Below are 16,520 nucleotides of genomic sequence, written 5' to 3' on the forward strand. Positions count from 1 at the left end.
ATATGACCATATGTCGGGAAATTCATCGTTACAGAGTTACGACCATTGAGCCTAGTAACGGTGTAAAATAGTCACATTCTAGTTGCTCATTAATGTGACTGAATTTAAACCTCAGTGACTTAGCTCCTAATTAAGCTAGAAACATAATTTTGGCATCTGTCTATTTCTGAAAGATGACGCTTTCCGCTGACATATATTTTATGTATGTGGGGGTACCACGAGGGATGGGGAGGGTAATTACGTGTTGTTTGTTTTTTGCTTCAGGATTTTGGGCATGGCATTCCTTCCCCTTTCGGGTTACACTCTTAAAATGCATATCGGCGGAAAGCGTCATCCTTCAGGAACACATTGCTACCAAAATTATATTCCTAGCTTAATTAGGGACTGAGTTATTGAGGTTTAAATTGTCACATTAACGAGTGATCAGAATGTGACTATTTCACACCGTCAGACGGCTCAATGGCCGTAACTCTGTACAGATGTATTTCCCGACATATGGTCACATGAACGTTTTGCTTGTCTACCCATAAGGAATCCACCCTTGAAATTTTGCCGTACCTTTTTCTTACACCCTGTATACCGGGTATTCTAAAAATGACGCCCACAACCAACAGAGTACTATTCTACAGGTCAAAATAAAGCGAAAATGTGATATATATATATATATATATATATATATATATATATATAACGAAATACCTTCAGCCGCTATGGGGAATCAAAAGTTTCACTTTTTGGTAACGTTGTAGATTAACTTGGAACCATTAGCAATACTCTACGAACCTATTAAGCAGATACATCGCTTATTATGCTAGTAGATGGAGCTAGTGTCAACGTCTATCGCGTTTAATTGCCATATGGAAAGAATCGATATAATTTGAAAGATTGGTAGATCTACTACATAGATCTTCATCTGCGACGTTGTCGCATGGTGCAATTCGCATTTCCAGATAAAGATCCAAAAGGTATACAGTTAAATAGTACATTTTTCTCTTTATTTTGACTTGTAGATTAGCGTTCTGTAGTTCGTGGGCGTCATTTTTAAAACTAAAACCAAATATTTCGCAAATATTCAACTACAATATTATTTTATAACCGTATTGAGTATTGTAAAGAAATACTTACAAAATGCCTTAGCAATTGCGACGTTGCCAAGTATAGCTATTAACGGAGCCACAACTATTCCTGTACCCAAGCCTTTGCACATTTCTCCAAATGAAATGGTGCGATTGTTCATTGTTGTTTCAAAGGGCGGGGGGCCAAATGGAGGCAATCCTGAGTCGATTCTTCCTGGAAGAGACAATACAGAATACACGTGTTATAATGATATTATCTAAACTAAGTATATGATACTTCAATCGTCAGAAGGGAAAGAAGACCAAAAAATGGCAAAATTACATCTACATTATTTCCAAGTTCCGCTCTACACATGCATGGTATAGCGTATAGTTCTCAAGCTTCAGTACAAACTTGGTGGTTGTTCAGTTGTTTTTTTTTTTCCTTCGGTTTCCCACCATTTTGGTTTTTGGACTTATTCCCTTCTTAAACCTGACGATTCCGTTGGCCTTATATTTAAGTTTTGCTGGGGGGGGGGCACGTTGGTTGAGTGGTAGAGCCGTAGGGTCCCTACCTCCGGTGCGTGGGGTCCATCATTCGTTTCCGGGCCAAGTAAGTTTGTGGTGGACAACATCGTGTTCGTGGGTTTCCTGGGTACTCCAGTTTCCTCCCACATTCTCATTTTACTAATTGTTCCATCATCATTCACTTGCTTTCATCATCCGTCTCCCTTAGCCTTCGTGGGACGTTAAACTGGAAAATTTATGTTTTACTGTCTTCACGTAAACTTTAGTTTCTTAATTGACTGATACACTTTTCAAAGCTTTTTTTTTTTTTTTAAATAATTTGTATCGCTATCAGAGGATAAACGTGCATAAAACACATTCCGCGAATTATACCAAACTTGGGAGAAACCTATGACAGAGTTAGGGAGTAAGGTAAAGTTTAGGAGTTTCCATCTTTTCAGTTTTTGTACCCACCTATTGGCATAATTAGGATAGTAGTAGGGGTCCGCGTATATCTCGCCGAGTCAGCAAAAATTTTTGTGACGTCATAGGTCAAAGGTCAATGACCTTGGCCCGGGGTCAATGACCTAGGGGTACCTAGGACCACCCCCTCTAAATTTTGGCAGGGGTACCTTGGCCCACCCCCTAAATTTTGGCAGGGGTACATAGGACCACCCCCCTTAAATTTTGGAAATTGCCAAATTTAAAAATTGGATGTGGTAGCCTAGGACCATAGTATGTACCTCTATCAGTATTGGGTGTCTATGTCGTTCCCTTTTATGGGTAAAAAATTGCCAAAAATTTAAATTTCGGGGGTTTTTGACCTAATTTATCCCCTTTGATGAGGTATTATTACCCTATATAGTTATATGGGCGTATACAGGGGTCCATTACCTTTCATAAGACATGGGTATATTAATGCACCCCTTGAAAAATTTGGGAGGGGGTACGTTGGCCCACCCCTTAAATTTTGGAAATTGCCCAATTTAAACATTTGGTATTATAGTACCGGACCCTAATATGTATCATGATAAATTTGGGTGGTCCACCTCGTTCACTTCTAGGGGTACACAATTGCCAAAATATAAACGTAAGCAATACGTTGTACCACGTGTTTGGTTTCGACCTAAGTTATCCCTTTGATGAGGTGTTATTACCCTATATGGTTATATGGGCGTATACAGGAGTCCACTACCTTTCATAAGACATGGGAATATTAATGCACCCCTTTAAAAATTTGGGAGGGGTACCTTGGCCCACCCATTCATTTTTAGAAATTGCCCAATTTAAACATTTGGTATTATAGTATAGGACGCTAATATGGATCACTATAAATTTGGGTGGTCCAACTCGTTCCCTTTTAGGGGTACAAAATTGCCAAAATATAAACGTAAGCAATACGTTATACCACGTGTTTTGTTTCGACCTAAGTTATCCCTTTGATGAGGTGTTATTACCCTATATGGTTATATGGGCGTATACAGGGGTCCATTACCTTTCATAAGACATGGGTATATTAATGCACCCCTTTAAAAATTTGGGAGGGGTACCTTGGCCCACCCCTTCATTTTTAGAAATTGCCCAATTTAAACATTTGGTATTATAGTATAGGACGCTAATATGGATCACTATAAATTTGGGTGGTCCACCTCGTTCCCTTTTAGGGGTACAAAATTGCCAAATTTTAGTACAACCACGTGTTTGGTTTTTAACCTAATTTATCTCCTTGGATGAGGTCCTATTACCTTATATGGTTATATGATCATGTATAGGTGTTCATTCCCTATCATAAGACATAGGTACATTGGTGCACCCCGGGAGGGGTACCCTGGCCCACCCCTTCAATTTCAGAAATTCTCCAATTTAAGCATTTGGTATTATAGTACAGGACCTCATTATGTATCATGATAAATTTAGATGGTCCATCTCGTTCCCTTTCATGGGTACGAAATTGCCAAATTTAGGTACAACCACGTGTTTGGTTTTTGATTTAATTTATTCCCTTGGATGAGGTCCTATTACCTTATATGATTATATGGTCATGTATAGGGGTCCATTTCCTATCATAAGACATAGGTACATTTTTGCACCCCCCGGGAGGGGTACAATGGCCCACCCCTTTAATTTTGGAAATTGTTCAATTTAAACATTTGGTATTACAGTATAGGACCCTAATATGGATCACTATAAATTTGGGTGGTCCACCTCGTTCCCTTTTTAGGGGTACAAAATTGCCAAAATATAAACGTAAGCAATACGTTGTACCACGTGTTTGGTTTTTGACCTAATTTATCTCCTTGGATGAGGTCCTATTACCTTATATGGTTATATTGTAATGTATAGGTGTTCATTTCCTATCATAAGACATAGGTACATTGGTGCATCCCTTTCAATTTTAGGAGAGGTACGTACCTTGGCCCGCCCCTTAAATTTTGGAATTTTTTTGATTTAAGCATTCGGTATTATAGTACAGGACCTTAATATGTATTATGATAAATTTGGATGGTCCACATCGTCCACTTTCATGGGTACGAAATTGCCAAAATATAAACGTAAGCAATACGTTGTACCACGTGTTTGACATTTTGACCCAATTTATCTCTTGGATGAGGTCCTATTACCTTATATGTTTATATGGTTATGTATAGGGGTCTATTCCCTATCATAAGACATAGGTACATTTGTGCACCCCTTTAAAATTTGTTAGGGGTACCTTGGCCCATCCCTTAAATTTTAGAAATTGCTCATTTTATATATTTGGTATTATAGTACTGGACCCTAACATGTATTATGATAAATTTGGGTGGTTTACCTCGTTTCTCTTTCATGGGTACATGTTATATGGGTATGTACAGAGGTTTATTACCTTTATATGTTTATGTTCCCTTTTAAATTTGGGGAATTATCAAATAACAAAATTCGGTAAACCTTTTTCTAGGACCCATTGGTGTTCCTCTTATGGCCAAATATTCAAAATTTAAAGGTTATTGACCGGCTTTATTATTGAATAAGTACAGGATTTATTACTTTTTCATAACACACAGGTGTATTTGTGTACCAATCTTAAATTTTGGGAGGGGTACATTTCTTATTGTCATATCAATAATTGGTAATTGGATAGTATCTCATTCATTGGGTAAATCATTGTGAAATATGAGTATGATCACGTAATCAGTTATTGACCTATGATGGAATTAGGAGTCCAGGACATTGGAACATTGAAACTTTGTAGGATAATTTGAGAATTGCGTTATTGGTTTTGGTTATTCCCACCAAATATAAACGTAAGCAAGACGTTGTACCACGTGATTGTCCTTGATGAGGTAGTGTACAGGGATTCATTTCCTTTGTTGTTTTACTTCTTAAGTTTGAGTACACACACACTTCTAGAAAACAGTTGGTTCTACTCAGGTAAACAATTGACGGACATTATTGACATTATTGAACATATAATGATATGATTAACTCTAAGACTTAGGTATATCAAGAGAAGTATTCTTTAAATTTGGGAATGGTGATAAACAGAATTTTAACGTAAGGTGCGAAATTTGAAACAATACATTGAACTTTAGTCACAGCTCATAGTCTAAGATCATTGGTGGTGATTGATTTGAAATCTGATAGCTAACCTTATTGAATCTTATGACTCATAGACGAAAGGCAATACATGCTACAACACTGGCAAAGTTATTGTTAATGCAATTTGATTGGTTGATCACTATCTTTCCTGCAATCTGATTGGTTGATCACTATCTTTCGTGCAATCTGATTGGTTGATGATTTTCAAATCTTTGCTGTATTCAGTTTTAAGTTTTGTTTAACATTTAAAAATCTTGGTTTCGTTCAACATTTTGCACTCACTGATAAATATGATCAAAACCGTTTATTTGTTAATCGAATAGTTAAAAACCGGATAAAGTTTGACGGTTAACCGTGAAACGTAAAATTTTTTTAGTTTGAAATTTTTTGTTTGAAAATTTTTTCGTTTCCAAATTTTTTTTTCAAAATTTTGTTTGAGATTTTTTCGTTTGAAATTTTTGTTTGAAATTTTTTTCGTTTGAAATTTTTTGTTTGAAAATTTTTGTTCGAAAATTTTGTTTAAAATTTTTTGTTTAAAATTTTTCGTTTCCAAATTTTTTGTTTCAAAATTTTGTTTGAAATTTTTTTCGCTTCAAAATTTTGTTTGAATTTTTTTTTGGCTTTGAAATTTTTTGTTTGAATTTTTTTTCGTTTCAAAATTTTGTTTCAAAGATTTTTGTTTGAAATTTTTTGTTTCAAAGTTTGGTTTGACATTTTTAAAAGTTTGTGCACTCGTTAGTAAAGAACCGAAACTGTTAGAACAAAAACCTCTGGCAACATTGTGGTGCAATAGTACACGTCAGAACCTGGGGTTGTACTTGAAATGAAAAAAACACAAATCATTGAAATGGATCATTTTATTACACTCCACATACATCCATACCAGATAAATTATCTGGATATTGTCGATACAATGTATTTTGAACTTCTTGCACTAGTTTGTCTTTAGCGTATAATTTTAATTCCAATTGAAGTCTTTTAAGGTCTAATGCAATATCAATTGGTGGAAACTCAATGTCCATTTGATCACAAATAAACTGTTTATCAATACAGGTATGCACTAGCCGGAACTGTTTAGAACAAAAACATCTGGCAACGTTGTGGTGCAATAGTACACGCCAGAACATGATAATGCAACGTCATCAGTTTTTTCATCATATATAAGTATCGTTCGAGTTAGTATTCATGATAACATCATCATGGCTACTTGTCTGCAGTTTCTAAACACGCGTGATGTGATGAAATCATTTACCAAGATTACTGATTTACAACAGAATGTACCTTATAGAATCTTAGCTAGCGAAAAAATCCCTACAAAGTTTGGATTAAGAATCGTAGTGAAGCTTGAAAATGATAAGAATATAATTTTACCAGCAAGATATTTACCCATGGAAGCATCAAAACAAGAAGAACTGCTACGTTTCTTAAATACTGGATCTGTATCTTTATGTTACAAAGGATTCTTGGGTCGAAGTCATCAACTTGAATTTAGTACACAGCCAGATTCGTCAGCAATTGTGATGAAATCATGAATTCAAACGTCAGCACATCAGCCGTAGTTGTATGAATGTGGTTGGTCGGCATGACGTCAGCAACTGTGATGAAATCATGAATTCAAACGTCAGAACATTCCTTACCAATGACGTCAGCAATAACTATAAACCAGCAAATACAGTGTCATCCCACGAAATCATTTGAGCAAGTGCTTTTCAGGAGGAAAGATGTGTACTTCTAACGATAAAGAGTTCATCTTCGCAAGCTATTATCCAATAAATATATTTCAAACAAAACATGTGATGATTGGTATCAGTGCTAGAACATTTGAACCTGTGATTCGATTGGGCAAAGCAGAACAATTTGGTGTACAACTGACCTGTGAAGAATGGCAAATATTATGTTCACGAATCGACCAAATGAACGATTATTTTCATGATGAGCTAAATGTGACCATAGTGAAATCATTAGGCTCAAATCATGAAGTGGTGCTGCGTACAGTCCTCGAAGAGAAGATGGTGCTATTACGTAAGAAGAGTACATTCCATGTCCCTCGCAACATGGTGTATCTAACACAAACGGAATGGAACAAATTCATCAGCGTATTTCAGTGTGTGAAACATGCAGTGGAAGTGTGCAACAAAACAAGTATATTCCTGAAAAAGTACTATTTTGAAAAATGTGTTATGCATATTGTACAACATGTATCTAGATATTGTGATGGTTGTCAACATCGTTCGTGGGTGCATACCTGTATTGATAAACAGTTTATTTGTGATCAAATGGACATTGAGTTTCCACCAATTGATATTGCATTAGACCTTAAAAGACTTCAATTGGAATTAAAATTATACGCTAAAGACAAACTAGTGCAAGAAGTTCAAAATACATTGTATCGACAATATCCAGATAATTTATCTGGTATGGATGTATGTGGAGTGTAATAAAATGATCCATTTCAATGAATTGTGTTTTTTTCATTTCAAGTACAACCCCAGGTTCTGACGTGTACTATTGCACCACAATGTTGCCAGAGGTTTTTGTTCTAACAGTTCCGGTTCTTTACTAACGAGTGCACAAACTTTTAAAAATGTCAAACCAAACTTTGAAACAAAAAATTTCAAACAAAAATCTTTGAAACAAAATTTTGAAACGAAAAAAAATTCAAACAAAAAATTTCAAAGCCAAAAAAAAATTCAAACAAAATTTTGAAGCGAAAAAAATTTCAAACAAAATTTTGAAACAAAAAATTTGGAAACGAAAAATTTTAAACAAAAAATTTTAAACAAAATTTTCGAACAAAAATTTTCAAACAAAAAATTTCAAACGAAAAAATCTCAAACAAAATTTTGAAAAAAAAAATTGGAAACGAAAAAATTTTCAAACCAAAAATTTCAAGCAAAAAAATTTCAAACTAAAAAAATTTTACGTTTCACGGTTAACCGTCAAACTTTATCCGGTTTTTAACTATTCGATTAACAAATAAACGGTTTTGATCATATTTATCAGTGAGTGCAAAATGTTGAACGAAACCAAGATTTTTAAATGTTAAACAAAACTTAAAACTGAATACAGCAAAGATTTGAAAATCATCAACCAATCAGATTGCACGAAAGATAGTGATCAACCAATCAGATTGCAGGAAAGATAGTGATCAACCAATCAAATTGCATTAACAATAACTTTGCCAGTGTTGTAGCATGTATTGCCTTTCGTCTATGAGTCATAAGATTCAATAAGGTTAGCTATCAGATTTCAAATCAATCACCACCAATGATCTTAGACTATGAGCTGTGACTAAAGTTCAATGTATTGTTTCAAATTTCGCACCTTATGTTAAAATTCTGTTTATCACCATTCCCAAATTTAAAGAATACTTCTCTTGATATACCTAAGTCTTAGAGTTAATCATATCATTATATGTTCAATAATGTCAATAATGTCCGTCAATTGTTTACCTGAGTAGAACCAACTGTTTTCTAGAAGTGTGTGTGTACTCAAACTTAAGAAGTAAAACAACAAAGGAAATGAATCCCTGTACACTACCTCATCAAGGACAATCACGTGGTACAACGTCTTGCTTACGTTTATATTTGGTGGGAATAACCAAAACCAATAACGCAATTCTCAAATTATCCTACAAAGTTTCAATGTTCCAATGTCCTGGACTCCTAATTCCATCATAGGTCAATAACTGATTACGTGATCATACTCATATTTCACAATGATTTACCCAATGAATGAGATACTATCCAATTACCAATTATTGATATGACAATAAGAAATGTACCCCTCCCAAAATTTAAGATTGGTACACAAATACACCTGTGTGTTATGAAAAAGTAATAAATCCTGTACTTATTCAATAATAAAGCCGGTCAATAACCTTTAAATTTTGAATATTTGGCCATAAGAGGAACACCAATGGGTCCTAGAAAAAGGTTTACCGAATTTTGTTATTTGATAATTCCCCAAATTTAAAAGGGAACATAAACATATAAAGGTAATAAACCTCTGTACATACCCATATAACATGTACCCATGAAAGAGAAACGAGGTAAACCACCCAAATTTATCATAATACATGTTAGGGTCCAGTACTATAATACCAAATATATAAAATGAGCAATTTCTAAAATTTAAGGGATGGGCCAAGGTACCCCTAACAAATTTTAAAGGGGTGCACAAATGTACCTATGTCTTATGATAGGGAATAGACCCCTATACATAACCATATAAACATATAAGGTAATAGGACCTCATCCAAGAGATAAATTGGGTCAAAATGTCAAACACGTGGTACAACGTATTGCTTACGTTTATATTTTGGCAATTTCGTACCCATGAAAGTGGACGATGTGGACCATCCAAATTTATCATAATACATATTAAGGTCCTGTACTATAATACCGAATGCTTAAATCAAAAAAATTCCAAAATTTAAGGGGCGGGCCAAGGTACGTACCTCTCCTAAAATTGAAAGGGATGCACCAATGTACCTATGTCTTATGATAGGAAATGAACACCTATACATTACAATATAACCATATAAGGTAATAGGACCTCATCCAAGGAGATAAATTAGGTCAAAAACCAAACACGTGGTACAACGTATTGCTTACGTTTATATTTTGGCAATTTTGTACCCCTAAAAAGGGAACGAGGTGGACCACCCAAATTTATAGTGATCCATATTAGGGTCCTATACTGTAATACCAAATGTTTAAATTGAACAATTTCCAAAATTAAAGGGGTGGGCCATTGTACCCCTCCCGGGGGGTGCAAAAATGTACCTATGTCTTATGATAGGAAATGGACCCCTATACATGACCATATAATCATATAAGGTAATAGGACCTCATCCAAGGGAATAAATTAAATCAAAAACCAAACACGTGGTTGTACCTAAATTTGGCAATTTCGTACCCATGAAAGGGAACGAGATGGACCATCCAAATTTATCATGATACATAATGAGGTCCTGTACTATAATACCAAATGCTTAAATTGGAGAATTTCTGAAATTGAAGGGGTGGGCCAGGGTACCCCTCCCGGGGTGCACCAATGTACCTATGTCTTATGATAGGGAATGAACACCTATACATGATCATATAACCATATAAGGTAATAGGACCTCATCCAAGGAGATAAATTAGGTTAAAAACCAAACACGTGGTTGTACTAAAATTTGGCAATTTTGTACCCCTAAAAGGGAACGAGGTGGACCACCCAAATTTATAGTGATCCATATTAGCGTCCTATACTATAATACCAAATGTTTAAATTGGGCAATTTCTAAAAATGAAGGGGTGGGCCAAGGTACCCCTCCCAAATTTTTAAAGGGGTGCATTAATATACCCATGTCTTATGAAAGGTAATGGACCCCTGTATACGCCCATATAACCATATAGGGTAATAACACCTCATCAAAGGGATAACTTAGGTCGAAACAAAACACGTGGTATAACGTATTGCTTACGTTTATATTTTGGCAATTGTGTACCCCTAGAAGTGAACGAGGTGGACCACCCAAATTTATCATGATACATATTAGGGTCCGGTACTATAATACCAAATGTTTAAATTGGGCAATTTCCAAAATTTAAGGGGTGGGCCAACGTACCCCCTCCCAAATTTTTCAAGGGGTGCATTAATATACCCATGTCTTATGAAAGGTAATGGACCCCTGTATACGCCCATATAACTATATAGGGTAATAATACCTCATCAAAGGGGATAAATTAGGTCAAAAACCCCCGAAATTTAAATTTTTGGCAATTTTTTACCCATAAAAGGGAACGACATAGACACCCAATACTGATAGAGGTACATACTATGGTCCTAGGCTACCACATCCAATTTTTAAATTTGGCAATTTCCAAAATTTAAGGGGGGTGGTCCTATGTACCCCTGCCAAAATTTAGGGGGTGGGCCAAGGTACCCCTGCCAAAATTTAGAGGGGGTGGTCCTAGGTACCCCTAGGTCATTGACCCCGGGCCAAGGTCATTGACCTTTGACCTATGACGTCACAAAAATTTTTGCTGACTCGGCGAGATATACGCGGACCCCTACTACTAGGATATTTTGATAGGGAGGTATGGCCCCTTACTTCCGAGAATTAAAAGAACCTTAGCTATGATCCATTGGTATCTTAGAAGGGCAAACAGTGCTCTATGGTGGTCAGGTCTCCCATTTAGTTACGTCTATGCGCCCACCCAGGCACGTAGCCAAGGGGGGACTCCCCCTTCGAGACCAGAAATGAGAAAAATAAGGAAGGATGAAACAAAATGAAATGAGAAAAAGAAGGATCAGTGTTAAAAATAAACTACAGGAAGCTTTTGGTTACTCTTTCTTATGAGGAAATTTGTATTACTTGCAATACATGATTGCGAGGTGAGCGATATATTCTGGAAGAGTCAGGGAATTTGAAATTTCTAGAAAAGTTGCGAAATTCTCAGAATTTCTGCTACTAGTCAGGGAGATTTCAAGCTTCCGAAAGCATAATGCCGTTGTGTAATATCGTGGGCATTTTTTTATCATAATTTTTCGTCATCGCATCCTTGCAATTTATTTCAAAAACAATTTTCTACTGCTCCTTTAACCTGTCATTTGAAACAGACAGTAGTTAACGGAATAATAAAACAAAAATATATGTGGAAAGAAAGCCCTGTTAACATTTGATTCAACATAAAAAGGAACGCAGATATTGCAAAATATTTTACAAGACATTATTGAGTATGTACTTTTTATAATAGTGAATATGTACTTTCTATAATAGTTGAGGTCATAATGAAACGAAAATTGTTATATTTGAATAAGCAGAGGAAGGGTGTAAATATTCTTTAATCTTTTTCAATACTTTTTTTTTTATTTTACTCGAGATTTCTTCATAGTATATTAAATTACTTACCAACATATCCTCACAAATCAATATATGTTGATAGTAAAGTAGTTTAGATTGATCGAGCTCTTGGGCCTTCAGAATTTCTTGTCACTCTCTCCCCCCCGTTACGAAATCCTGGCTAAACGAACCAATATATGTTCCAATAAAACTGTTTAGAATGTTCGAGCCCCTGGTGTGATGACCACAGTATTTCATGTCACGGACCCCCCCCCCTTCACCAAATCCTGGCTACGTGCCTGGCCCGCCTCATGAGTTCTTAATTATAAACCTTAATTGTAAAGAGAAAATTATTTTTCTTACACATTCATTGTTAAATTTTACATTAAAATCCATAGAATTGCATAATAATTATCCAGCAGCGTTGATAGTACGCGCAATAGTTGGAAATAGTAAGCCAACCAAGCACTAACGTTGGCCCAAAGTTGGGATTAACAATTTTATGAATCATTTGCTAGCTGATTGAATGGCCAACGTAGCCATTACAAAAGAAGTAAAACTATCTTTGGGAGTGCGTGGTCGAAACTGTTGGATCAATGTCAGTAAACGTTTGATTGGCCAACATATTTTTTTTAATTAGCAATTTCGAACCATGGTGACCATAAATCTATATAAGAACTATAAAATATGCTCCTATGATTACTCAACATAAGTTTTTACGAATTTGTTCCATTCCACAAGGTTCCTTACTTACAACACACCCTTCTTGAACTATGAGCTAGAAAGTTCATTATAGCTCACTTGGGCAGAAATAGAGCAGAATTATTAAATAACTTGTTAAAGTGAGACCATGGGCTTTTTCCCGTAATGGTTTGTGTCAACAAATGGAAATTTGTGTTTTATTTGGTGATAGTCGATCATTCCAGCTATGCTACTATTCCAGTCAATAATTCCAGTTAGCGACTATGCTACCCGACGTCACACTATAGTTTCCGAAGTAAGGGGATTTAATTCAAAAGGAAAGTGGTCGATCATTCAGTTTCGGGGAGATAAATCTGTTCTTGAGACCCTTAGTTTATATTAAAAACAACTTCTCGCTCTCTCTTATGGTTCTTCCTCTGTTGGTATCAACATTGAAACCGGTAATGGTGGTAGGTTCCTATCACTTGTTCCGGTGTAAATAGAAGCAATAAAAGCTGAAATGGAACCTATTTTTGGAATCCTAAATCCAAATCAGGAATCCAAGAGAGTAGATGCAACACAGACTAACACATATTCACGGTCTCTGTCAAATATAACTTTTTTTTATGTTGAATAACTTTATTATGAACTTTTTGTCATGTTTTGTTCAAGTATTCACTTGGAACTTGAAGGTATTTTACGTATATATTTCAATCGTAACTTAAACTACTCACAACTAAGACTATTAAATACTTAGGTACAAAAACAATGAATATTGAAATACGAGAATGGATCAATAAATAATCCACACTTATTTGTGTAGAAGGAAGTGTAGTAACATGACAACAACCTAACCAAAATAAAAGACTCGTATTAACACTACTTTGCAACATAGTCGCCAAGTTTTTCAACACATCTTCCCCATTGGTAGCACAAATCTCAAAATATTCTGCTCATAGAAATCTTCAAAATTTGGAATAGGGAGTATCACCATTTGCGTACAACCGATTTGATTTCTTCATCATAATTGAAACATAAGTCGGCCAAGTTCTTCATTGGGCCAGGTATGGTTGGTTATGGTATCGTACGAAATGCTGAGCATTTTTGATAAGTTCGAAGATGGATTCACCGGTCATTACGAGTTGTCTCTTCAATGACTGTGACACTCTGTTCCCTTGATGCTGTTACTGAATGCTCAGCGTTTGGCAAATCCGCTAGATTTACAAGGCTTTCTTCAAGAATTTTGCAGTACTTGGATATGTTATTAAGGTCCATATGGTCTTCCCCATCCATGTATACTATCTCTGTGAATTTCTTCCGGATTTCTCCTTATGGCTACCAAAAAAAGAAAGAAAACTACACCTCTCCGCTTTTCAAAAGCAGAAGACCGTAACACATTGCTTTCTTTAATCAGTAGTTCACATTTCTGCCGTAGAGATACACTTAATCAAACAACTGTCGACTACAATGCGGACTTGAAAGTACTTTTCTTTTTTCAGTTTCCACGTGTCAGATCAGTATGAAATTGTGTGAAAAAAATTTAGTATTGCTTATTGATCCTCCATCGTAGAGATGTAATAATAATAATAATAATAATAATAATAATAATAATAATAATAATAATAATAATAATAATAATAATAATAATAATAATAATAATAATAATAATAGCAATTGGTTGGATTGAAATTTATCATCCCTTGTAGCATTTGAGCTATATAAAACGTACAGTTTAAAGTGGGACCTAAAGCAAATGAACTCCCACCGGGAATCAAATCCGGGTCTCGTGCGTCAAAGGCGCATACACTAACCACATGACCATGAGGAATCTCTAATAATAATAGGATGCAAATAACAATACTAGTACTGTTACCTTCAACAAGTAAAGAAGAACCATAGACAACAGATCGAGCTGGGTTATTGTTTGCGGGAGTTAATTTCTTTCATTACTTTTGCTTCAAAATTATTACTATGGAAACAAATAGGTACGTGTTTGACGAAGAATAACACGGGAGTTCAGCGGTGACCTCATTAGTGACAACATCTCTTGCAGTGTTGTAGAGAAGAGGAAGTGATTAAAGTGAAAAGTGTTCATCTTACATTTAACATACATATTCATATTTATTTACAAACACACATACTTTCAACCACAACTATTCTTTTCATCTATATTTCATTCATTTCCTTTTTTAAACTTTTACACCCTGATCAATTGGGTAGCTGGCCCTCTTCGTCCCGCTGGACCTCCTCCCCGATTTTGACTTTGATACTTCCCTACTATGACAATTTTATACTTCTCCCGATTTTGGCATACTACACACTAATTTCACGATTATACTGAATGTAATTTTTAAAAACTTATTTCAATTTTTAACTATATAAATCAGGCAATTTGACTCTCAAGTCGGCCAATAATTGCAAATGGCGGTGTCCGCCATTTGTCAATTTTTTAAATACAATTCTATATAAATAATTCATTTCAACACAAATAATTCACTATTTCTACATTTGTAGCACAAAAAACCTTAGTTGTTGGTGCATCAAATAATTAAACACCATTAATGGTGATGAAGACAAGACAAGATAACATGCGTTTTGAGATTAAATCGTGAGGTACACTTCATATAGATGAAAATGAACTTACCAGTAAGTCTGAAAGGAGCTCCTCCACTTGATTCGTAGGCATAAGCTATGGAAGCACAAATGACCACCACCATTGCATTTCTTCCAGTAGCTAGGAACCAAAAAAATCTGTTTATTACTCGCTGGCGTTTAGTCAGGTTCTTTGAGTCCTTTGGTCCAACTTTTACATCCTTGAATTTCTGCAATTATACATATATGATTTTTTAAAAAGTTACACGAAAAATAAAGTATAATTTCGCGTATTATGAATCTCCACTATAGTGGCATAATTATAGCTTCCGCTATTTCATCATCTAAGAGAGCTCCGATGAAGTGCTAGAGAGCTAAGCTAACAATTCTTAACTGAGAAGAAACGAATTCCTAATATAAGATAAATTTTTTGTGAGTTATGTATTGAAATCTGGTAGTTTAAGAGTCATCTTTGCTTTAGAGGCAACAGCCATTTTTTTTAAATGTGCTTTTTATTCTTTACTCATGAACTGAAGTTACTTCACTTCTGTTTTTGAACAGATAGAAGGTATAAAATCACCTGTTTTTGAATAGATACAAGGCATAAACTTTACTTGTTTTTGAAAAGATACAAGTTGTAAAGTTCACTTTGTTTTGAATAGATAGAAGTTATAAACTTCAATTTTGTCTTTGAATAGATAGAAGTTATAAACTTACTTCTGTTTTTGAATACATAGAAGGTATAAAACTTCACGTTTGTTTTTGAATAGATAGAAAGTATAAAATTTCACTTCTGTTCTTGAATAAATTGAAGATATAACCTTATTTCTGTTTTTGAATAGATAGAAAGTATAATCTTATTATGTTTTGAATAGATAGAAGATATAAACACTTCTGTTTTTGAATAGATAGAAGGTATAAAATTACTTGTTTTTGAATAGATTAGGAGGTGTGAAACTGCACTGCTGTTTTTGAATAGATAAAAAGTATAAAACTTTACTTCTGTTTTTGAATACATAGAAAAGTATAAATCAATTAACTAGTTACAAGCGCTACTTTGTTCTGACGATCGTTAGGAGAAGACCCATTGGAGATTCGAGTTCCTCTAAACAGCATAAGTTTCCTAACCGTCATCGAAATGTCTGTGTTCATATCCCTGTCGGACTGGATTACGTAGAATTTAGAAACTAGTTGAATTAAGAGGGTATTTTCAAAAGCTTCCTACGTGACACTGAAATATTGCGCCACTGATAATGAGCCGCATATGACAT

The 16,520-nt window shown here is 35.0% G+C and overlaps 1 protein-coding gene across 2 annotated transcripts in view; it reads right to left on the bottom strand.

The window, feature by feature from the left end:
* The window catches only part of LOC145664959 (sodium-independent sulfate anion transporter-like), a 398,697-nt gene that overhangs the window by 55,862 nt on the left and 326,315 nt on the right, over nt 1–16,520 (bottom strand). For both annotated transcript variants that reach the window (XM_081732100.1, XM_081732101.1), the window contains exons 5-6: nt 15,302–15,479; nt 1,126–1,290 (exon numbers count right to left, since the gene is read on the bottom strand). In XM_081732100.1, coding sequence (XP_081588226.1) covers nt 1,126–1,290; nt 15,302–15,479 — 343 coding nt within the window. The remainder of the gene's footprint in view (nt 1–1,125; nt 1,291–15,301; nt 15,480–16,520) is intronic.

The sequence above is a fragment of the Thermobia domestica genome, chromosome 11 (genome assembly GCF_964235325.1).
Source record: "Thermobia domestica chromosome 11, izTheDome1.hap1.1, whole genome shotgun sequence".
NCBI classification, from domain to species: domain Eukaryota; kingdom Metazoa; phylum Arthropoda; class Insecta; order Zygentoma; family Lepismatidae; genus Thermobia; species Thermobia domestica.